Genomic DNA, 23,534 nt, shown 5'->3' with positions numbered 1-23,534 from the left:
GGAGCCTCAGGGCCACCCCTTTCCCAGGCGAGTTAGGACGCGAGCGGAGCCCCAAGGGCAGGTCGGTGCGGAGCTCGCGCTGGCTGTGCCGAGAGGAAGGGCCAACTTTTTCATTAATTTTATCTTCCCCAGAAATCTTTTCCTGCCAGCCTCCTGGAGGCTTCAGTTCTAATTGTGTAGTAGGGTTCTGTGGGACAAAAGGAGCACTTGGATGGAGACAGAGAAGGGCGAGGCTGGGGGGCTGGGGGGGCTGGGGAGGATGTGGGAAGGTGGCAGAACCGGGAGGCACGACTTCAAATGTTAAGGTCGCTGGGGCAGCTGAGTCCGCTCCTCCAGTCCTCACCATTCACCGCCTGGGGGGCTGACTCGTCCCCGGCAGCGGAGTCCTGGGCTGCCCCAGCTCCAAGAATCCCCTAGCAAAGACTTTCAATTAACCAATGAACTTGGCCGAGAGAGGAGAGAATTAGGATTCTCCATCTCTGCTCTTTGGATTCTGAATTAACTGACGACGGGAGTGGGGGACAGGCAGGGATTGTCTCCCCTGGTTTGACATTTCCTATCTCTCAAACAGGGACTCTCTGTTTAAAATAAGTAAAAACATAGTGGCCACCCTAGGCCAGTTGCTGACCTCTAGTCAAAGCCTGCCCCTCCCAAGGGGTCTCGCCCAGTCCTCCATGGGTCACCCACACCAGTCCCAGTCAACCTCCCGGGCGGCAGAGGGGGTAGCTCAGACCCGCAGAACTGGTTTCAAGAACTGGACACCCAGTCCGGATGAATAGCCTGGACGGGCCTGGGGCCACAGCGTGGGGCCCCAGGACACGGAGCAAGGAGGGTCCTGCAGGGGCTGCGGCCGCCTTGGACACCGTGGCTCCAGAAACGGGTGACCGGGAGAGGCGGGGCCCTCAGTCCCCCAGCGTCCCTGTGGGAGAGAAGAATCACCACCATAAATCCGAGGGTGGCGCGCAGTGTGATCACGACACTCCCGTGGGCAAGAGACTCTTCCAAAATGGGGAAAACGCGAAAACTGAAACACTCCCGAGGTTGGGGCCGTGGCCGGAGTGGCATGGCTCCGCGCCTCCGGGATCTCTGGATTAGTCCTTGGTCTCCTCCGGGCACGGGACAGCCAGCATCTGCCAGCGTGCACCTGAGGTCCCAGGCCGCGCCCGACTCCGCCCCTCTCTCGGAGTAGCCCAATCCGAGGCGTCCTTTCACGCCCCGCCCCCTTCCCCCCTCCCCCGGCCTGGAGCCCTGCCCTGCGCGGTTCCCAGCCCGGCACCCGGGAGCCCAAACGGAGCGATGCGGCTACAGACTCACCTGCTTTCCTCCCGTGGCAGGCCAGAGTGTATGTCGTCTGCTGGGGTGGAGGCTCCGGAGGCCTCCCTCTTAGACTGACTGAGTCCAGTCAACCTGAATCAGCGTCCGCCAGGAGTCCTAGGGATCTGTGCTTGGACAACAGTGTCTCTCTTCCCCGAACCCTGTAGAACAACTCCCAACTGGTTCTTGTTCCCCTTCAGTGGACGCTGGAAGCGTCGCCTGAGCGAAGCCCTCAGTCTCATTATGGAAGACTCAAGAACCATTTTTCAAGTGATGCAGGCTTACAGGGGAGACTCCCCCAGAGTCCCTGAAAAATTTGTACCTGCCCCAAATCACAGCCAGCACAATCTAGTTTTGGAAGCGGGCGCCTCTGCAAACGGCTTTCTGCAGCAGTGAGCTTGGGCAGCATCCCCAAGTGTTTCAGGGTCCTCTGGGGCTTTAAGGTCCTTCAGCACAAGTCATTTTCACCTCCAGCCTGAGTTAACTCCTGGGGCTCTCAGAACTGCTCTTCAGGCAGCCCCTAGGAGTGAGGGGAGGGGGGGGGCTATGGGGCTGATGGGAGCCCAGGAAAGACCCTTCCACCCACCCCTCAGGATCTCAATTTCCAATGTGGTCTAAAGAGTAGTTCCTGGGAGTTGGAATAGGAGCACTTCTTCAGCAAGTGTTTCTGGAACACTTGCTATAGTGTTTCACAAGCATAGTGCTATGCTTGGGAAACGGCCAGAGCTTCTGGTCAAAGCTTATTTAAGGCAACTTCCCTGTGCCTCACTTTCCTCATTTATAAAATGAGGCTGATCTTGTCTTCCTGGCATGGTCCTTGTGAGGTTTAAATGAATCAGTAGACATAAGCTGCTCGGAAGAGTGATAACACAGAATAAGCTCTCAGTGATCATTAGTTGTTAGTATTTTGATCATTTTCCAAAGATTTGTCCCTGAAATCCAGGTATGATTCACTCTGTTGGTGTCTAAAGAGATGGTTTAGAATATTCATTCTCAGACTAAGTAGTAGAAGAGGAGAAAGAAGTGATGGTTTGAAACCTGCAGGCAACCAATCATAGGAAGAAAAATGGCATAAAGAGGCAAAATGAATAGTCCCTGGAATGGAAGAGAAGAAGATGGGGCTGGGCAAGGTCACAGGTGGCCAGGACTGTGGAAAGGAGAGGGAAGGCAGAGCAAGTACCCACCAGTGAACTTGGGAGTTCACTGGATAAATCATTCCTAGTAAAAGGAGGGCATTAAAGGATGAAAGGATGGGTGAAAGAGGTTAATCCAAACTGAAAGAAATTCACTTACACATTCATCTTGTTTATCTATTTTTTTTCCCTTGCCAACGGCTGGGATCACTTGGCCAATACATCCATTTTCCAACGAACATCCTTGTGAAGGAAAGTACAGGTATTACTTCCTACCTCTTGAGGGTAATAACACATCCAATTAATCCTTACTGACCAGTCTGCTATATGCAGAGAACCACGTTGAGGGGCTAAGGGTACTCACCCCTGATTATAAAATAACCTCTCAGGACCCTCATGGCAAGGCCCGAATTCTGTGATGACACTTCCTCTACCCCAGCCTCAGGATTGTCATCCTTTGCCCAAGTAGGTTTTGGGAACCCAAGAGCAGGACTGGGATACCGTGGGATCGGAGAGGGGGGATCACAGTATGTACTGCCCCGCGTGGGGTCGTTGGTGGTTCAGTCAAAGCCCTTACCGTTGGCCTCACTGCATCTTTTCCACCTCCCAGGGACACAGCGTTCATATAGACAAGGAAAGGGGTGACTCACTAACACGCTAACGAACGACAGAACAGTGGGGCTGGGGGGATGATGCTAAGGCTCCTTGGCAGCGTCTTTTCCAGCGCACTCAAAGCAAGGGCCAGAGGACCTGCGCGGCGGGAATCCGGGTTATTCCAGGGTCTGCCCAGCTTCCAGGACCCGCTGCGGACACCGCGGCTGCTCAGGCTGGGAGTTCCGGGCTTTGCTTCACGGGTGACTCCCCGAGTGCTGCGGGAGCTTCGGAAGCCCGCGGAGACCTCTGGATTCCCTCCCGCCCCAGCGCCGGCGCCAAAGAACAGCCCGTATTGTCCAAGACGCGCCCGCAAGGATGTGCCCGCCGGGTCGCGACGCAGAGCGCTCCAGGACACTGTCCCCGAGCACCGCAGCTAATCTAACGGGCATTGAACAGAACCGCGGGGTTGGGGGGTTAAGGGGCAAGTCAGGGAAGCGGGAGAGAGGCATGGGGATCAGAAGAGGAAAAGTCGCTCTTCCTGAGTCTTTGGAGGACTAATGTCACCAGTCCTTGGTAGCAGGGGCTGGCACCGAGCCCGCGACCTAGACAGTGATCCGAGAGGGCCCTTGGGCAGTGGTGGGCAGCAAACAGGGAGGCGGGGCCCCCAGGCGTTCCGGACTTTCAGCTCTCCCCCCGGGGAAGGTGGTATAGACGTTTTCTGTTGGGGTGGATCCTTCTAAGCAGCAGCCGCAGCTTGACTATTGGGGTGCAGAGGGCCTGGGAACGCTCAGGCAGCTGAGCCTTAGGCGCCAAACACCCCGAACCCCACACGTTCGCTGCTCCCGTACGCGCCAGGGGAGGAGCGCTCCGGAGGAGGGCGCAGCAGCAAAGCGCCCCCCAGGAGGATACGCAAGAGGGGGCCCCAGGTCCTGCGCGGTCCTCTGCTTCCCCTGACCCACCCCATCCGTCACCGCAGCCCCTGGGGTACCCCCGTCCGCCTTCCTTCCCGCCACCGCAGTCCTCGGCGCCCTTCACCGGAGTCAAACAAAAACAAGGCAGTCTTTAATTCTCCTCCCCAACACTTCAACTACGCATACAAACAGTCCCTCAAACTATACTCCTCGGCCTCCCCTTCCTCCCAGTTGTCGTTTTCCGGGGTAGCCACGCCGTCCGGGAGCGGCCAAGGTCAGGAGCGTTGGGTGCCCTGAACCCCGAGGGGCCGGGCCGCCTCTCCCCCTCCAGCAGCAGGGCCAGTGGTCCGTGGAGGTGGAGGGGTGGTGGTCAGAGGGTCTCGGCGGGCCGCAAGGTCAGTCCTCCGCGTTGAGCCAGGAGCAGACGCGCGTCCGAGACCCAGGCCTGGCCGCAGCTTCCGGCGGCTCGGGAGGGTGGCCGGGTGGGGAACGCAGGGTGAAAGAGCGCGCGCCTGCGGGTCCGGGTCGATCCCAGGACGGTCGTCGGGCCCGATCAGGTGTCCGGTGCTCCTAGAGGGCCTGCCACGGCTTCCCGATGGCCTGGATGTGCTCCTTGGCCTTGAGGCGCAGAGCCGCGATGCTGCTGTTGCGCGGGTCCGCCTCGTCCAGCGGGAACTTGTCCCCGAAGCCGGGCGCGCACGGGTAGGCGGGCGGCGGCGGCCCGAGGGGCTGCAGGCCGGGGCCCAGCGGCGGGGAGTTCAGGAAGGGCGGCGGCGGCGGCGTGTAGCTGGCGGGCAGGCTCTGCGCCGGCGGCCCGAAGCCCGGCAGGCTCTGCAGCGCCGTGGCGCCCCCGCCGGGCAGCGGCGACCCCAGCCACGACTCGAGCGGCAGGGCGCCCCCGGCCGGCCCGCCGCCCCCGCCCGGGCTCGCCCCGAGGGGCGCCAGAGCCGCCGACGGCGGGGAGCGGCTGAACGAGAGGAGGGGCGAGTCTTGCAGCTTCATGGACGACACTTCGAGCTTCTCCTGCCGCCGCCACTTGGCCCGTCGGTTCTGGAACCACACCTGCGGAGGGCAGCACAGCGGCCGTCGGCTGCGGCGGAGCCTCGGGCCGCGCCCCCGCCCTGCTCTCCCCCGGGCAGCCCGGCCGGGACGACTCTGTCACCCCCAGAGAAAACTGGGGCTGGACTCCATCGCACCACCTCCCCACCCCGACGCTCTCCTTCCTTTTCCACCGGGTTTTCTCCTTGTTGCCTCTCCTCTCCTCCCCTCTCCTCTGAGTCTCTGTCGCTTGTCCCACCCCTGTCCCTGGTTACCTCACCCATAGCTGTGGCTGCGTCTGTTTCCGACTCCCGACAGGGAGTGCGTGCTCAGAAAAATAGGGAAGTTAACCTTGGGGATGGGACCTAGGATTTTGGAAAGCAGATCTCACCAAATTTCGGGGACCTGCTGCTTGGCAGCTCCTCCTGGAACTCCGGTTTAGAAGTTCCTCCCTGAGCCCTGCGCTCAGGGCTGGGAGCTTGGCTAAGACTCCCTTGTGCTTTTCTTTTTAAAATGTTTAAAAATACTTTATGGGGCGCCTGGATGGCTCAGTGGGTTAAACGTCTGCTTTCGACTCAGGTCATGATCCCAGGGTGCTGGGATCTAGTCCCACATGGGGTTCCTTGCTCATGGGGGAGCCTGCTTCTCCCTCTCCTTCTGCTGCTCCCCCTGCTTGTGCTCTCGCTCTTGCTCTATCAAATAAATAAATAATCTTTAAAAAATAAAAATATTACTTATTTCATAGAGAGTACAAGCAGGGAGAGAGGCAGGCAGCGGGAGAGGGAGAAGCAAACTCCCCATTGAGCAGGGAGCCCGACAGGGGGCTCCATCCAAGGACACTGGGATCGTGACTTGAGCCAAAGGCAGTGAGAGCTTAACACCCTGAGCCACCCAGGCCTCGGGACTCCCTGAGCTTTACCCACATTTTGTCTGTATTATAAACATAGGTATAAGCAAATACTCTAAGTACCTTAACTAGCAGCACAGGATACTATAATACAGCTATTTCCAGGAATTACTGGTTATGATAACTAGTAGGAAAAAAGTGGGTTAGTTTTATCCCAAGCTTTTTAAAGTTGCTGCTTTAATAAGATATCGATTCTTCTTTAATTGCTATCCCTTTAGTATTTCTCATATTTCTTATAAATGGTTTTCAATGATTACAATAGTTCAATTTTATTATATTTACGTTGACTTTTTAGAGTCGATTATGACATTACTCTAAGACGAGTTCAATGAATTAAATTTTTCCTTTTGCTTTTTTTCCTTTACATATAGAAAGTCTGCACCAAGAATGAAGTCTGATCTCTTTCTTTTTTAAAAATTAAAAAAAAAATTTTTTTAATGTATTTATTTGAGAGAGATCACAAGTTGGCAGAGAGTCAGGCAGGGTGGGGGGCAGTCCCCCCAATGAGCAGAGAGCCTGATGTGACACTCGATCCCAGGACCCTGAGATCATACCTGGGCCGAAGGCAGAGGCTTAACCCACTGAGCCACCCAGGCGCCCCAAAGTCTGATCTCTTTTTTTTTTTTTAAGATTTTATTTATTTATTTGACAGTGAGAGATCACAAGTAGGCAGAGAGGCAGGCAGAGAGAGAGGAAGGGAAGCAGGCTCCCTGCCGAGCAGAGAGCCCGATGTGGGGCTGGATCCCAGGACCCCGAGATCATGACCTGAGCCGAAGGCATCGGCCTAACCCACTGAGCCACCCAGGTGCCCCAAAGTCTGATCTCTTAATGATAAAACGTTTGTTACTTATTTGGTAAAAGCACAAGAAAAGGTATAATTAAGGCTTCACTACCAAGTTACTACCCCTGGAAACAGAACAGAGAGAACTGGGTTAGAAAGAACTTTGGCCAAATTGGTGGCTTCAGTGTTATATTAATGGAAAGAAATAGAGGAATGGCTGAGACCTTAGAAGGGAGAAGGCAGTTTGGAGTCAGTGGGGGAGGGGACCTCTTAGAAGCACAGAGAAAACAGCCACTCAGCACCTGGGCAGGGCAGGGCAAGTGTATAGGGCAAGGCTAGGATTTGGTTGGGGGGGGGGGGAGAAAGGACAGAAAAGTTAAGTACCCCTGTCCCCTGCCCACAAAAGATTCATCTCCATTCCGGAGGCCCTAATTTCCCCAGAAACGTTAGCTATTTGGTGATAAAAGAGAAAAGAGAAACAACAGCTTGGGGAGGGCTCCCATCCACTGCTTCCTCCAATTCCCTGCATGTCCCACTCTGGCCCCCCAAATATTGGCTACAGTCTGCCACCCAGTATTCAAAGGCAGAGAGCTGATGACTGGGACAGTCGGCTCTTAGAAGGCTGTACCGGTCCCCTCCACACAGCTGGAGGCCCATGGGAGACCGCCCCCTCCGTCGGATTACATCATAGCCATGTGTTAAGAACCGCCATATGCTGGGCACTGTGCTGGCCCTGTGGTCACAGAGAAGTCACAGACACTGTTCTCAAGAAGCTGACAACTTAGAGGAGGAGCCAAAATCTGTGAACAAATAAAGAGAGAGGAAGGAAGGTAGGACAGAGGAGGTATCCAGTTTGAGGGTAGCCTCGTGCTGGCTGTGTCTGTGGTCTGTAGGGGCACTGCGAGGTTTTGTCTCTTCCTTCATCCTTCACTCCTGTCCCTTTCTTCCCCCTACCCCAGCCTCTCCCTGAAAAAAGCAGGTACTAAAATGTCCACACCTTCAATGAAACCATCGCAGTTCGACTGCTCCAAATTAATAGAAATTGAACTGTCCTTGGAAGTTAATCCTGAGTTACATTAGGGAATTATTATTTTTTTAAACCATGACATTCATTCATTACTTTAAACTCCTAATATAATAAGCAGAAGAGACAAAAGGCAAAAGTTTGTCCTCTTTTAGCTTTAAGGTAAGGCTAAGAGCCCCCAAACATCCGAATATCTTCACTTCCTGGAAATCTAATTCATTAGACACACACAAAAATCCCACCTTAGTTCCACTGCCTTTCAGAGGCAGCGAAATTTGTTCCCAATGACTCCCTTTCAGGCCTCTGTAAACTCTCCTAATTTGGAAATCCTCCCAGATTTTTCACAGATGACTAGCAAATATTTAAGGCTTTCAAATATTTTAATGATCAGGGATTAAAGATAATTCAGCTTTAATTAAAGTGAAAACCCTTTTACCAAAAAAAAAAAGAAGAAGAAGAAGAAGAAGAAGAAAGAAAGAAAGGAAGGAAGGAAGGAAGGAAAGAAAAGAAAAGTCAAGTCCTCTCTGCAGTAGTGAGAAGTTAGGATGGAGGTACACCAAAGAAGCAAAAGTCAGTTTCTTAAACAAATCCACCAAAACTTTCAACTGCAGGCGCTGGAGCCCTTGCAAAAGACTGGGTTTTCATATCTGGACAGGGTGAATGCAGTTAGCGACTAGGGTGGCATTTGGGGTCCCAATCCAGGAGACTGCCTACATCCCCTCTGCACTCACCGCCTCTCGCCCCAATCCTTGGCGCGGCGTGTAATGAGCTGTCGCCCTTCCTCTCGACAGCCATGCGCTAGTGCTCTCTTTAGGTTCGAAGAGGGAGACCCCCCACCCCAAACGAGAGATCCTACTACAAAAATGGAACAGACTGTCCAAAGGGCGGTGGTGGGACACCCGCAAGATCGGCGACGCTCGTCTGAGGCTCTGGGCGAGCCCAGTCGAGGAAGACCAATGGGAACAGTGTCACGGTAAATGCGTGGACGTCCGGGGATTCGGCGGAGCACTGGCTGCAGGCTGGGCCTGGGGCCCTCCCGGGACCGATCTGGGAGCTTTACCTGGACACGGACTTCGGGTAGGTTGACCTTGCCGGCTAGCTCCTCGCGGCTGTACACGTCGGGGTAGTGAGACTTCTCGAACGCGCGTTCCAGCTCGTGCAGCTGATACGTGGTGAAGGTCGTGCGGTTCCGCCGGTGCTTCTTTTTGGGCTGCTCCTCCTCCGACAGCTTCGCGTCCCCGGTGGCGGGACCCACGGGCAGCCCGGGGCTCGGCCGTGCTTCACCAGGCTCCTTGGGGCAGTAGGGTCGAGGGGCTGGGACGAAGAGGCCCCAGACGGTCAGAGACACTCAGGGAGTTCTCTCTGGGCCCACTCCGCCTACCCTTGGGCGCCCGCAGCTGGACGCGGGCTGCTCCTGGGGGCTGGGCCAGGAGGTCGGGGTAAGGCGGTAGGGGCCCCTAAGGTTTCTCTGAACACAAATTGGAGTCTCCTGCCCTGCACACTAACTCAAACTCCGCGCCCAGACGCCTTAATTAAAGTCAAGGCACGGGTTTATTCGTCTTGCAGAGCTCCTACGTTTGGGCACCCCTCGGGGCCCTGCAGCAGCCAGGGGTGCACACTCACCTTCGTACTCTGGAGCAGGCGCGGGGACAGGCTGCGGGGAGGGCTCGCCGCTTCCCCCGGGCGCCTTGGGGCAGGCGGCCCGCGCGCCCGGCCTCCTATCCCGCTCCTTCGCGCCCCGGGCGCCCGGCTCCGCAGAGAAGGAACCGAGGATCGCGTCGTCCTTGGTAAATCCCAGGATAGCCTCGATGCTGTGCAGCCGGGAGGTGCTTCCTCCCGGGCTGCGGAGCAGGTGGCCGGCAAGCGAGAAGCTGCCGTCGGCCATGGCGGGGGCGCAGGCCGGCAGGTGCATGGGGAGCGCCAGGAGGCGGGAGGGCGCGGCCCGCGATCTCGCAGCGCCGCCCGCTTTGGAGACCCAGAGAAGAGACCCTAAAGTCGGTGCCTCCCGGGTACCGCCGTCCCACCCACTTGGTCCCGACCCAAGGTCAAGCTTGGCGGGTGACGAGGGCCCGGGCCGCGCACGCCGAAGGTGGACGAGCGCTCCGCCCGCCGCGGCCTGGGTCTCTGCAGGAGTCTGAAGTTCGGACTCGGGGTAGCTGGGGCTCCGGGGGCTAAAGGCTGCGAGCCCGCGAGCCCCGGCTCCTCCCCTCCAGCCCACGACCCAGCCTCTTCCCTCGGCCCCTCCCCCGGCAGCGGGGCGGGTCTTCCCCTCCGGTTCCCTGTGCGGCCACTCCCGGCGGGGCCGGCGTTCCGAACTTTCCACCTTCCAACTCTCGATCCACTCCAAGCACGTCCCCAGGGAAACGGCGGTGGGATGTTTGACAGGCCTGGGGATCCGGCTCTGGGGCCCGCTTCTGGACTCAATGAGGCCGACGCCCTTGGTCTCACCTTCCCCCAGTAATCCGGGGGCTTGCCTCCCTTCTTGGGTTTACCTCCTTCTAGGTTCGCCAGACCCCAGGCCCGCCTCTGCGCCCGGGGCGACCTTTGGAAAGGGGGGTGGGGGGACGCACGGCTGCCAGGCTCTGCTGCGTAGGACGTCGGGCCACGCGCGCTTCTTCCCAGCTTAAAATTTCCCTTCTCTCTCCATCTTTCTACCCCCAAGGGCACTCCTCTTTCGGCTTCGTAGTCCGAAGCCTCGGACTTCGCGTTTATTTTGTTTGCCTACGTATGTTTAACTGCTCCTTCCTGTCCCCTCGGATTCGCGCGCGGGCAGGCTCACCCCAGGAGGCGGTGGGGCCATCTGTGCCTCCGCGCCTGTGACCTCGAGTGCCCGACAGCCCAGCAGGAGGCTGGGAGGCCCCGAGACGGACCTGCTCCAGGGCTTAGGCGGAGGGTGGGGGGACAGAGAGACCTGCCCGGGGTCCCTCACTCCCGTAGACTTCCGCGGGACCCCTCTCCCCACCAAATACTCTCCAGACCCAGGAGATGTTCCAGCCTCAGGCAGGAGGGGAGAAGGGCCTCCGTCTGGGGTGATTCCTCGCATTCTCGGGGTGGGGGGGTTCTAGGCATAATCTGCCTGCATTTCTTTCCACTTTGGCAGCCCCACGAGGCTTCCTTGGGGCAGAATGAGAGTCTCAGACCAGGTGGAATGATGGTTACCGTCCGCGAGTGATTTCTCCCCAGTCCGCCAGTGCTGAAATCCGAGCTCTGAAGGCTGACACTTCTCAAGTCTGATCCTGGACCCAAACCCACCACCCTCCGCCCCACCCCCCGTCCCCCTTCTAAACTATTAGCAGGAAATGTGAACATAAATGCTTTCCTAAAGGCCTAAGCACCTAGAGATTCCCTTCCTTTTCCCCACTGTTACTGCCATGTAACTGACATACAGTGCTGGGTGAGTTCAAGGTGTACAGTAGAATGACTTGGCTTACCTGTGTCGGGAAATGATTCCCACGATAAGTTTAGTTCACCTCTCACGATCTCATCCAGATACAAACTATAGAGATTCTGAAAATGTGCTCTGCAGTAGGAGCTCTGATCTCCACACAGGGATGTCTCTCCTCAACCCCATTAGTTTCTTTCTCCTTGCATTCAGACAAGGGTTTACTGCCTCCCTTTTGAGGGTCCTGCACTCACGGGGTGGGGGGGGGCGGGGGCGGGGGGAGGGGCCCGCGGAGATGCCAGCCCCACAGAAGAAAAGAAAGGCTGGGCACTGGTCTTAAGAAGTTTAATGTCCAGCCTGGGAGACAAGACAAAGGAAGAAATAAGAGAAAAACATGTATCTTTCAACCCTCACTTTTATTTTATTTTTGAAAGTTTATTTATTTAAGTAATCTCTATACTCAAGGTAGGGCTGGAACTCACAAGCCGTGTGCTCTTCTGACTGAGCTAGCCAGGAGCCCCCAATCCTCACCTTTAAATTGGTCTTAGAAGGGCACTCAAAAGGACATGTGACCACATTGAGGATCGTGGAATGATTAATTCTCCGTGGCGGGCATATGGGAATGGTCGTTACACAAATCCCTCCCGTTTTTAGTAGACCTAGAATAAGGTAAATTAAAATAGCAAGCAGGTGAGTCTGCAGTAGATAGAAATTGAGCTGTCGGTTCAAGTGAAACGTTGTATTTCATTTTAAAGACTTATTTATTTTTATTTGTGTGAGGGAGTGTGTGCAGAAGGGGCAGAAGGAGAGAGGGAACTCAAGCAGACTCCTTGCTGAGCGAGGAGCTGGTTGGAGGCTGAATCCCACCACCCTAATCAGAGTCATGAGACACGATCAAGAGGCAGATGCTTAACTGACTGAGCCACCCAGGTGCCCCAGAGGTTGAGTTTTATCTTAAGAAAAAGCTACGTTAATGATAAACAGTATGCACCTTACAGCTTTCAGAATCCTTTCACACTCTTCCCTTCAGAAGATCCTCACAACCATGTAAGGGGAGCAGGACAAATCCAGTTGTCCCCATTTTACAGAAGAGGACACTGAGGCTCACGGTGAGGCAGCTCATCAGCACAAGGGTCAAAACTAGAACTCAGACCTTGTCCAGCGTCTTCTGCCTATGGCTCATTTGTAATAAATGTTGTGAGTGCGATGCTTTTGAAAAGAAAAGAGGCACATCTTAGCCTGCAGTCCATCCTTAATCCTTCCCGAAGACTTGAGCCGCATCTGAGAGGCTGAGGTAATGGTGGCTTTGCTTCCCCCAGAAGTGAAGTCAGAGCCTGGAACAGCAGCCTGTGGGGTACTGATGTCTGGGACCACTGAACAAATCCTTGGGAAGTTCCCATCACAGTCCAGGCAAAGCCTGTCTCTGGGGCCCTCGGGCTTTCTAGGCTGTCGAAGACCCTGTCCTTGCAAAAGATCTGATGGCAACCCTACAATGTCCAAATGCCAGTTTCGTAGACCTGGTGGCTCAGGTGCTAATGTCTCTGGCTGCCAGAGGCTGATGGGTGTTTCCTGTTTTTCTTGTAAACTTCCCCAATATTAAATTGATCGCTATCATCCCTGCTCAACAAAGATTGGCAGTGTTTTCTTAAGCTTCTGCCCACACGCTAAGGGGCTTAGAGCCTTGTTTTCCAAAGTTAATTCCCTCTGGGACTGCCCAGCTCTCCCTAATAGGTCCAGGTGAGGTTAGCTTTTATTTACTGTTTATTTCAGAGTCTTGAGAGAATAGCAAAAAAGACTTCAACAGCCACTGGTGAGGGACTTTGGGGGGAAACAGGGCAAAGCAGGACAAGGGGAGGTTGGGGATTCCTTTGTGTGCGACATAAAGAGCTAGTCAGTGCCATTGTGGGCACGGTGGAGGGTACTCCAAGCAATCAGCCGGGGGTCATTGTTAGGGGCTAATCTACATGTGTATTTCCCAAGAACTCGATTAGGGAAGATGAATGGACTCGGCCATGTCCCTAATTCTAGCCTGAAGCTGCATTTTTCCACCAGTTATTCCAGCTCATAATCAGCCCAACTTTGGTAAAAGTAAGGAGCCTGCCTTCTGAACCCCACCTCTGTTTAATTCATTAATTCATTAGGCAGATCAAAGAAAAATCCCTCCTCCTGGCCCCCACATGAGAGCTGAACCTAGACACAGCTGAAGCCCCTTTAAACTTGGCATGGCTCAGAGAAACATTTCCAGAAGTAAGGAGAGTGGGGGTGGTCAGGGCTTGGGGGGGGCGGTCTTCAGAGTGGGAGGTTCTGTGTCATGTGGGAAGGACAATATGGAGTGGGGCGGGGCTTTACTGAGCCACCCAGTATATTTTTAAGGATCAGCCCTGTGTCATTTATTTTGTCTGTCTTTGATGGTATGAATTCTCCCGTATACTATACTGTACATTGCACGTCACGTCGTGGGCGCAATATACAAGCTGCTGACAATTGTTTTAAAAAAAACCCAAAAACCACTTTGTGAAGTGATATCATATAGGCCCTTAAATAAACATTTTTGGGCAAAACCTCAAACACGGCTTCATGGTGAAATTACCAGAGGCTCCAGTCAAACGCCATTAGCGTGTCATGAACATGTCCTGTGCTCACCCAGTGCACAGGGAACTCGCTCTACAAATGCCCATTTCCCACCAAGAGTGCTCTGGGGGAAGCAGTCCACCTAGAATGCTTCCAGAAATGGGACCTCCCACATCCACGCAAGACAAAAGAGCCCCTTTACACTACAGCTGCCCATAACCGCTAGCTACATTTCCCGGTTTCATTTTCCTCGTGCTGGCCTGACCCAATGCCCTTTCTCCTCCAAATCTCCCCCTCCCACCCCGCCCCAGTCCAAATGTTGTTCCTTATTGTCCTTCTCACATGACAAAACAAAAAAAATCACTAAACTCTCTTTAATTCGGACACACGGAGTCTAGAGATAAGACACACAGTGCTTGTTCGTTTCTCACTACCATCCCAAATCAGTGAAATATTTTCCTACTGGAAGCCCAGCAGAAAGAAAGTCAGGAACCTGTTCTTTTTTTTTTTTTTTCTTGTTAAGTTTTATTTATTTTAGAGAGAGCAAAAGCAATTACAGAGGGAGAGGGATCGCAGAGGCAGAGGGAGAAACAGATGCGCCACTGAGCGGAGAGCCTGAGGCAGAGCTCGATCCCAGGACCCTGAGATCATGACCTGAGCCAAAGGCAGAGGCTTAACCCATGGAGCCACCCAGGCGCCCCAGGAACATGTCCTTAGAGTTACTTATCAGAACACCCATTTTTACAAGGAGACAATGAATAATGAGTATCGTTGACCACTTTCATCAAATTGGCACGAGTACTAAACACATTTCCTATACATCAGTTTACCATTCCATATGGCAACGTGAATGTTTTCTAGTATTTTCAGAATAAATTGGAGTCAGTGTTGATGAAAGTATACTGCAGTGAATCATTATTCACCTTATCACATAATTGTGGCTAAAACACACCAACCAATGAAGAGGTGGCCATCCATCCTATAGGCATTTCTGGCTGAACCAAGAGCCTCTCAAATGGGCAGATGGAAACAGACATTTTACCTAATCCTAAAATGAAACCAAGGGCATTTGGAGCTGCTGAGTTTCCCCAGCGGCGATACACTTCTTGAAAGACTTCCTTTTGTGGAAGAACAGAAACCACAGCTCTCTGCACTTTATCCACGAATTGGCAAGAAGTCTGTCCTCCTTTGGCATTCTCGTTGTTTACCCATACAGTATTTTTAGGGATACCCTCACTTAAAACTAGCCTCTGATTTAGTTTTCTGGTATTTCAGAGGATCATATGTTTAAGACTTAGAAGGGAAAACTTGGTTATTATCTTGTCTGCTCTCCCACCACTAGCCCCCTTCTGTCCTTCAGCCATCTGGGAATCTGGGAAATTGGGGTCCAGAGAGAGGAAGTCATTTGCCCAACGATGAGACAGAATGGCTGTGGCAAGGCTTGGACCAGGGGCCAGTCTCCGGACTTCCTGACTCTTCCACAGGCCACTGTGGCTTTACCACTGCCATGCTGAGCTCTCAGGGGGTCCTACACTTGGAAGGCCCATGCTTGTAGTTAGAGTAAGTGTGTGCACAAATCATGGAGGAATACATTTATTGAACAAACCCAATGAAGTTACTCTTCGTACTACTCCCAATCTTTTACCAACCCAATTACCTTGGCCTTGGTCCTGAGCTTGCTTTTGCAGCTGATGCCAATCCAAGTAGCCTCTACATAACAGGAAAAATTCCCTTGGCAATAGATTTGCGGGGCATTTGGGCAAACAATCAGTGTGCTGGAATCAGCTCATAATGGCTTATGAGAGCCGATGGTGAATATCCTTTCCCAGCTCTGAGTTCACCGATGCCACATTAGTGACTTGAAACAAATCATAGTCACCAATACTGGCAAATACTGAAAATCAGAGCATTTTCCCTCTTCTCTTCCCCAACCCCCCAATATTTTTAGCCGTCTAAAAATATTCATTAGCATACCGATGTTCTTACTTCATTAAAGAGTGAAGAAATAAGAAAGCATTATTATTATGAAAGCTAAAATGTGATCTATTAGATAAGAGATGTCCACCTCTTTTGCCAATAAAAAGGAACAATTGCATCATTATCTCACAATATATAAATAAAAGAGGGGAACTTGGATTTTTGCCAAAGAAATGAGCTTGTGTGTGTGTGTGTTGTTAGGAGCAAAGCTATATTAAGATAATTCCTCTTTACTTGTTTTCTAATTAAACTAATTGAATTCAGAGTGTCTAAGGGAAGCACAAGAGACATTTATCTCAAGGGGATGATGGACTTGAAGCCCATCAATCCTCTTTAGAATGCTAAGAAGATAAATCCGAGGATGTCCATTCTGCTGCAGCCTTGACCCACCCCACCCCCCCAACTCAGAGCTGGGCCACCTCCAGCAGTCTCTTCCTCTCTTCTTTTTGAAAGGAGTCAATTCTCATTTCATTTTCACAGCACCCTGTGAGGTCAAAACTTACCTCTTCCCCACTACGTGGCCTCATTAAACACTTCTGGCCATCCTCCTATCTGCTCCAACTTGCTCACAGAGCTACAGCCACACTGGTCTTTATCTCTTGTTGAAATCCTCCAACCCCCTTTCGGCCTCAGGACACTTGCACTGACTAGTCTCACTGCCTGAAATTCTGCCCCCTCCCCAATTCCAAATGTCCACATAATCCTTCTCGCCATTTTATTTTTCTCATAGCACCTTCCGCTCTCCAAAGCAATCTTATTTATTGTTTGTGTAATTGTTTGTTACATGTCTCCCCACCTTAGACTCTAAGCTGTGTGAGAATAGGGACCTTGTCTATTGGATTCCTAGCATCGAGAACATGTGCTATCCACAGCGGTGGCTGATTTAATGAAAAACAGCAAGGAACAGTATTTTACAGATGAGGAAACAGGTTAAGAAACTTGTCTGATTTCACAGTGTTATTAATTATCACAAGTACCTGTTTTTTCACATCCTTATCATCAGTCATCAGAAGTTTTTCTAAATATTAGTGCTCTCCCAGGTGTCTGGAAAATGTCAAACTGCTTGGCTTTCCTTCCGACGAAGTCGACAGAAACCATTTGATCACTTTCAAAAGTCAGTTCAGGCCATTCCAGTCTTGTTAGCATCAGCGCTCTCTGGGGTTTCCTTGCTGGTCTTTGATGTGAGCGTTCATCATCCATCGAATGAGGAGTCAGGCCTTGTGCAATGTCCCAGCCACCGCACTCAGAGCCCACCCTGGTCAGCTCCTCTCTTGGTAGGGTGCACCGTCGAGAAATGCCATTCTTTATCCGAAGGGGGTCCTGCAACTTCCCTGTGCACCATAAGCCGTAGCTTACTTTTACAGCTGACTGCAATTTCATAGACATTTGTTTGTCAATTTTTATTGTACTTTCTCCTTTGACCCCTTAAGCCCTAAAAATGCTGATCTCATATACCCCCCCTCGGCCAATCTAATTAGCCCCTTTTAATCACCAGATGCTTTCAATAGGGTTTTCAAGATGTTCCCCCAGAAGTGTCTTCATTCAGATGTCAGGAGCTTACCGCACTTACACGGAGGGTGCGTGTATTGTGAGTCAAAAGGAATCAGCTTTCAAAAAAAAAAAGGAATCAGCTTTAAAGAAATACAACTTGGAAATCTTCAGAGTTTTCTGAAACGACTCAAGAAAACCAGCAAGCATCACTTTGTGCATTTATGCTATTTTTCTCTAGCTCTAGGACTTAGACACCATCTAAGAGTGATGTCTTTAGTATATAGGTGGGGTTGACAACACATAGTTCTCCCAGGAGAGCAGCATTTTGGAGGAAGGTGAGGAAGCTGAACTTGGATACAAGTTCATTTGCTACACTTGCAGCACTACTTTTGGTTAGGTTTAAATTTTTTTCATAATAAAAGGTGTTTGTTTTTTTTTTAAGGGGGGAAAAAAAAGGAAATCCTAGATTTCTAGATCTAAATTTAATTTGTATAACCCTAAATTTTATTGCATTCTCCCAGCATCATTTTTGTAGTTCTGCAAACCACTATTTGTAATGTAGACAGAAATCTAAGGGCAATCTAGAAATTCTGTTTCTAGGTGGAACTGCATCCAATCTGATTGAAAAAAATGGAATGTAGGAGCGAGCAGGGAACCAAAAAGTAGAATCAACCTGTGTCCATGGACAGATGAATGGATAAACAAATGTGGTCTATACGTACAGTGGAATATTACTCTGCCTTAAAAAGGAAAGCAAATTCAGACACCTGCTGCAGCATGAGAGAAAACTGAGGACATTCTGCTGAGTGAAATAAGCCAGTCATGAAAGGAGGCATATTGTGTGATTCAATCTTACGAGACCCCTAGAGTTGTCAAATGCACAGAGACTGAAAGTAGAAAGGTGGTTGCCAGGCTAGGGTAGGGGTGAGGAGAGCATGGGAAGGTCCTGTTTCATTCATGGATTCAGAGCTTCAACTGCGGAAGATGGAAGGGTTCTGGAGATGGGAGGTGGTAATCGTTGTTCTACATGAATGGACTTCATGTCACCCAACTATGCTCTTAAAAATGGTGACAGTTGGGGTGTCTGGGTGGCTCAGTCAGTTGAGCTTCCAACTGTTAGTGTTGGCTCAGGACCTGATCTCCTGGGTTGTGGGGTGGAGTTCTGAATAGGCTTCTGTGCTCAGCGGGGAGTCTGCTTGAGGACTGTCTCCCTCTCCCTCTGCCCCTCCCCCCACTCCCATACTTTCTCTCTCAAATAAATAAGCAAATCTTGGGGCACCTGGGTGGCTCAGTCGGTTAAGCGACTGCCTTCAGCTCAGGTCATGATCTCAGGGTCCTGGGATTGAGCCCTGCATCAGGCTCCGTGCTCAGTGCGGGACTCTGCTTATCCCCTCTCTCCCTACCCCTCCCCGGGCTTGGCTCGGGCTCTCTCTCCCTCTCTCTCAATCAAATAAATAAATAAATAAAATATTTTTAAAAAATATTTTATTTATTTATTTGACAGAGAGAGAGAGAGATCACAAGTAGGCAGAGAGGCAGGCAGAGAGAGAGGAGGAAGCAGGCTCCCTGCTGAGCAGAGCCCAATGCCCCGCTCAATCCCAAGACCCTGGGATCATGACCTGAGCTGAAGGCAGAGGCTTTAACCCACTGAGCCACCCAGGCGCCCCAATAAATAAAATCTTTAAAAAAGAAAAAAGAAAAGAAATTCTTGAACAGGTAAACCATTCTATAGTGAAAAATACCAGAACTGCATTTGTTTGAGGGGAACAGTATGACGCACTAGCCAGGAAGGGCCTGCATGAATTTTCTGAGATGATAGTAATTCACCATGTCTTTTCTTTTTTTAAGGTTTTTATTTATTTATTTGAGAGAGAGAGAGAGAGTGAGAGAGCACAAGCAAGGAGGGAAGAGGCAGAAGGAAAGAGAAAAGCAGATTCCCGGCTGAGCAGGGAGCTCTGGTGGGGTGGGGGGGATTCCTGGGGGGGGGGGGCTTGATCTCAGCAGCCCAGGATCATGACCTGAGCCAAAGGCAGACTTTTAACCAATTGAAACACCCAGGCACCACCGCTCCCCCGCCCCCATTCAAGAATTTCTTATAAATGGAATCATATGGCTACTTTGGGTCAGACTCCTTTCATTCAGTTTGATGCTTTCAAGATTCTCCACTGTTGTTCTGCACTGCATTCACTTTTACTATTTAGTATTTCATTGAATGACTCATCCATCATTGTTTATCCATTCCCCTGTTGATGGACACCTGTACTGCTTCCAGTTCCTGGGTCTTACGATTAAAGCTGCTGGGAACATTCTTGGACTCATCTTTTTGAGGACATGTGCCTTCAAATCCTAAGCATGCAGTGGCCAGGTCAGAGGCTGGTGTGGTTTAGTCCGTTACTTTCATATGAAAGTGCCAGAACGTTTCCCCAAACTGGTGGTACCATTTCACAGGAGAGTTCCCACTGCTCCACGGCCTTCCCAACCCTATAAAAACCTTGTCAGTTTTTATAATGTTAAACGTTCTAGTGGGTCTGTGATACGATGTCATTTTGTGATTTTTTTAAAATAATTTTTTCATTAACATAGAATGTATTATTTGTTTCAGAGGAACAGGTCTGTGAATCATCCGTCTTACACACTTCACAGCGCTCACCATCGCACACCCTCCCCAGGGCCCACCCCATCCCTCCCTCCCCCCTCCCCTCCAGCAACCCTCAGTTGTTTCCAGACATTAAGAGTCTCTTAGGGTTTGTCTCCCTCTCTGGTTTCCTCTGATTTCATTTTTCCCTCCCTTTCCCTATGATCCTGTCTTGTTTCTCAAATTCTACATATCAGCAAGATCGTATGATAATTACGGTTCTCTGATTGACTTACTTTTGCCATTCTTTTAACAATCACACTGGGCGCCTTTTCATATGCTTGGCTGCGTCTTCATCTCCCTTTGTTAAGGGTCTGCTCACACTTTCCCCTTTCTTTTTGCATTTGTTTTTAAAATTTTTTATCATTGGGTTGTATTCATGTAAATTATAGATATATTTATATCTAACAAAAGATTGAAATTTGGAATATATGTAAGTATATATTTATATTTTATTCCTTGGGGATAAGAGTTTAAGAATTACTTCTATTTCTTCAATAAACATGGAGTTATTCTACCCTCATATCAGGATTTGTAAGGTTTATTTTTTTCCAAAGAATTTGTCAAGTTCAAATTGAGACAACTAAGTTGTCAAATGCATTGGCATAAAGTTCTCTGTAGTGTTCCTTACTGAGATGTTAATAACGTCTCTAGAATCTGCAGGGAATGCTGGCTTTGGTTTTTGATGTTGCCAGTTCATGTTCTTGTTCTTTTCTTTTCTGGACTGACTGATGGAGCACACACTAATTTTGTTGCTCCTCTTAAAGAACTAACTTTTGGGCTTCTTAAAATGTATTAATTGCTTTCTTTTTCATTGATTGGTGCTCCTGTATTTAATGTTTCCTCCCTTCTCCTTAATTTGCTAAGTGTTATGTTTTTACCAAGAGTATTTTGGTTGGTTTGTTTAGCAGTCTGCAAACTTGGCTAGATAGAAACTCCCAACTCTTTCCCCTGGGTGGATGGGGGCTTGGTGTCTGTCTGAGGTACACACAGGTCAGGGACTAGCCAGTATCCGGAACAGACTTAATACACAGAATTAGGACCATTCTCCCAGGGCTCTGTCCCTTCTGGAAATTGCTCTTTCATTTTATGGCTCCTGGGGTCACCGCCGTTCTTCGAGCAAGCCGAAAGGGCTGCAGGTTTCCTATCTGAGTTTTAGCGGTCTTACTTGGCTTGACTGGGGTCTGCCCTCAGATGAAACCGGTAAACAAAGGAAAATTCACTGGCCCTTCTTCCTTTTCCCACGTGTAGATTCAATTCCCCTCCAGTGTGGACCTGCTTTTGGCTGCTGTCTGGTGCCTTTGGGCTATTGTTTCTTTGTATTTGGTCAAGAGTTTAAAGTTGTTATCTGCAGGCGGGTGGATCCCCTGGGAGCTAATCCTCCCTTATCAGAAGCTGCAAACCACAGTCGGTTAGTTATAATCTCACTCCTCTCGCTGTCTCAGCCCGTTCTGTTTGTAAGAGGAGATTTGGCCAGATTTCTAGCGTCAGGATGGAAACTGAGGGGCTTCTATAACTCACGAGCTGGATTACTTGGCCTCTGAATGACGGAGCTTTGCTATGTCAATATTCTTTTTTTTTTTTTTTTTTTAAGATTTTATTATTTGACAGAGACACAGCAAGAGAGGGAACACAAGCAGGGGGAGTGGGAGAGGGAGAAGCAGGCTTCCCCCCAGGCAGAAAGCCCTATGAGGGGCTCGATCCCAGGACCCGGGGATCATGACTGGAGCCAAAGGTAGATGCTTAATGACTGAGCCACTCAAGTGCCCCCTCAATATTCTTTCAGAAGAGAACTCCTGTTTCCTTCTGCTAGAGGAGCTCCTAGCTAATTGAGGACTGAGCACTTCTAGGCAAAATTGGAAAGTCTGTTTTTTTTTTTTTAAAGATTCCATTTATTTACTTGAGAGAAGGAGAGCAAATGAAAGGGGGGGGGCTGGTGGGACAGAGGGAAAGGGGGAAGCAGACCCCCTGCTGAACAGATAGTCCAACGAGGGGCTCGACCCCAGGATCCTGAGATCATGACCTGAACCGAAGGCAGATGCTTAACAGACTGAGCCACCCAGGCGCCCCTATTTGTGGGAGTTTAGAACAGGCTCCCTCCTTGAGCTTGACAATGGTTGGATTCTCTGTTGTGGTTAAAGGAGACCCTTTGTGTCCACCACAGGGTACAGAGCCCACCTACCTAGAAGGAAAAAGGCTTTCTGGATGCCAGAACAGAGGCCCTCGCGGGATGTGGTGATATTTGGGGTGCTGCGATGGGCTTTGCTGGGGATACTAGGAACCAGGGTTGTGTGGTGTCACGTGGTGTGATGCGTTGTGATATGAGGAATCTGACGACTGTGGCAGAGTCTTCTAGTAGTTAACGCCCAAAGGCCCTGGGAGCAATGTTGATTGTCAAGATGAATTGCTAGTGTGGTGGTTTCCTTATCTGTGTTGGTGGTATCTCCTAAGAAAGCAAGTCTTCTGGGCTGTTCTGCAGCTAGTCTGTGGGTGAACTTGACAACCACAATATTTTATGTCACAACAAAGTATATAAACCCAGGGCCCCTGTGCACGCCCATCCGTCCCATGCCTTCCATCCCTGGGGAAGAGGCAGAGGCAGGCACAGAAGGAAGATAAGTTTTATCCGTTATTTTACAGCTTTAATAATGTTGACTATTTTACATGTTCTACTATAAAACCAATCACCACTCTCATGCCAGTTCTGATAAAAGACAAGCATGATTTTAAAATATTCCCATGGTATCGGGGGTCTGTGGAGGCTGTGTCCTGAGTTTGTGTCCTCTCAAGGTTCATATGCTGAATTCTCACCTTCAAGGTGATGTTAGGTGGGGTCTTTGGGAGGTGATTAGGTGATGAGAGCGGAGCCCTGTGAATGGGGTAAGTGCTCTTATTAAAGGGACCCCCCCCAGAGCTCCCTTGCCGCTTCCATGGTGTGAGGATAAAATGAGAATGCTACAGTCTTGAAGAGGGTCCTCACCCAGCCATACTGGCACCCTGATCGCAGTCTTCCAGTTTCCCAAATTACGAGAAAGAAACATTTATTGTTTGTAAGTCACCCAGACTGTTGTATCTGATCATAGCAGCCGGGATGGAGTATGACAGTGAACTTCAAGACAGCTCCAATATTCTCCCAGGGACTTCCAAGAGGAGCTAAACTTTTCTGAGGATCGTAGGTCCTGGACCGCTGATGATTTGTTTCATTTACTTATTTTCCTAGCACGCAGCTTCCTCTTCTAGCGTACATTCAGGAACTCTGGTTAGAGAGCAGGTTAGCCCCTAGCTTTTTGGTCTTGGGTCTCCTTCCCTCTGATTCCCTCTCCTTCCCTCGGAACAAGCAGTTCCTCTTGTTAAAAGCTGTCTTTGGGGCTGCCTGGTTGCCTCAGCTGGTGAAGCATCCAACTCTTTGAGGTCAGCTCAGGTCATGATCTCAGGGTTGGGAGATGGAACCCTGTGGTGGGCTGCACCGTCGCGGAGCATCTGCTTGTCACTTTCTCTCTCCTTCTCCCTCTGCCCCTCCCACTCCTGCTCTGGTGAGCCCTCTCTCTCTCCAATCAACAACAACAAAAAATTTTTTTAAAGCGGTCTTTGAGCATTATATATTCAATGAACAGATTCATTGAAAGGCGAGTCTTGGTTTGGTTTGGTTTTAGTTTGGCTTTAGTTAACCAGCTCTAGATGTGTCCGAGGTAAATAGTCTGTCTTTGGAGCAATTCCCCGAAAGCAAGTGTTAAGAGAAGGAAATGCGGCACCGGCGGAAGATCAGCACAGAATGA

At 50.7% G+C, this 23,534-nt stretch overlaps 1 protein-coding gene across 1 annotated transcript; it reads right to left on the bottom strand.

The window, feature by feature from the left end:
* Nucleotides 1-4,171: 4,171 nt before the first annotated feature.
* Nucleotides 4,172-9,868, bottom strand: RAX (retina and anterior neural fold homeobox). Its single transcript, XM_082700021.1, has 3 exons — nucleotides 9,326-9,868; nucleotides 8,763-9,016; nucleotides 4,172-5,014 (listed from the first exon to the last, which is right to left on the bottom strand). Exons 1-3 carry the CDS (start codon nucleotides 9,612-9,614, stop codon nucleotides 4,523-4,525), a joined length of 1,035 nt encoding a protein of 344 aa, XP_082556147.1. The 5' UTR covers nucleotides 9,615-9,868; the 3' UTR covers nucleotides 4,172-4,522.
* Nucleotides 9,869-23,534: the final 13,666 nt, after the last annotated feature.

This window comes from Mustela nivalis (assembly GCF_964662115.1).
Source record: "Mustela nivalis genome assembly, chromosome: 14".
NCBI lineage: Eukaryota > Metazoa > Chordata > Mammalia > Carnivora > Mustelidae > Mustela > Mustela nivalis.
This window is presented reverse-complemented; position numbering and strand designations above follow the sequence as displayed.

Coding starts and splice junctions, on each gene's coding strand:
- RAX (XM_082700021.1), bottom strand. CDS start 9,614: ATGCACCTGCCGGCCTGCGCCCCCGCCATGGCCGACGGCAGCTTCTCG. Junction 9,017..9,325: donor GCCTGCTCCAGAGTACGAAG/GTGAGTGTGCAC, acceptor TCTTCGTCCCAG/CCCCTCGACCCTACTGCCCC. Junction 5,015..8,762: donor TACCCGAAGTCCGTGTCCAG/GTAAAGCTCCCA, acceptor TGCCCTCCGCAG/GTGTGGTTCCAGAACCGACG.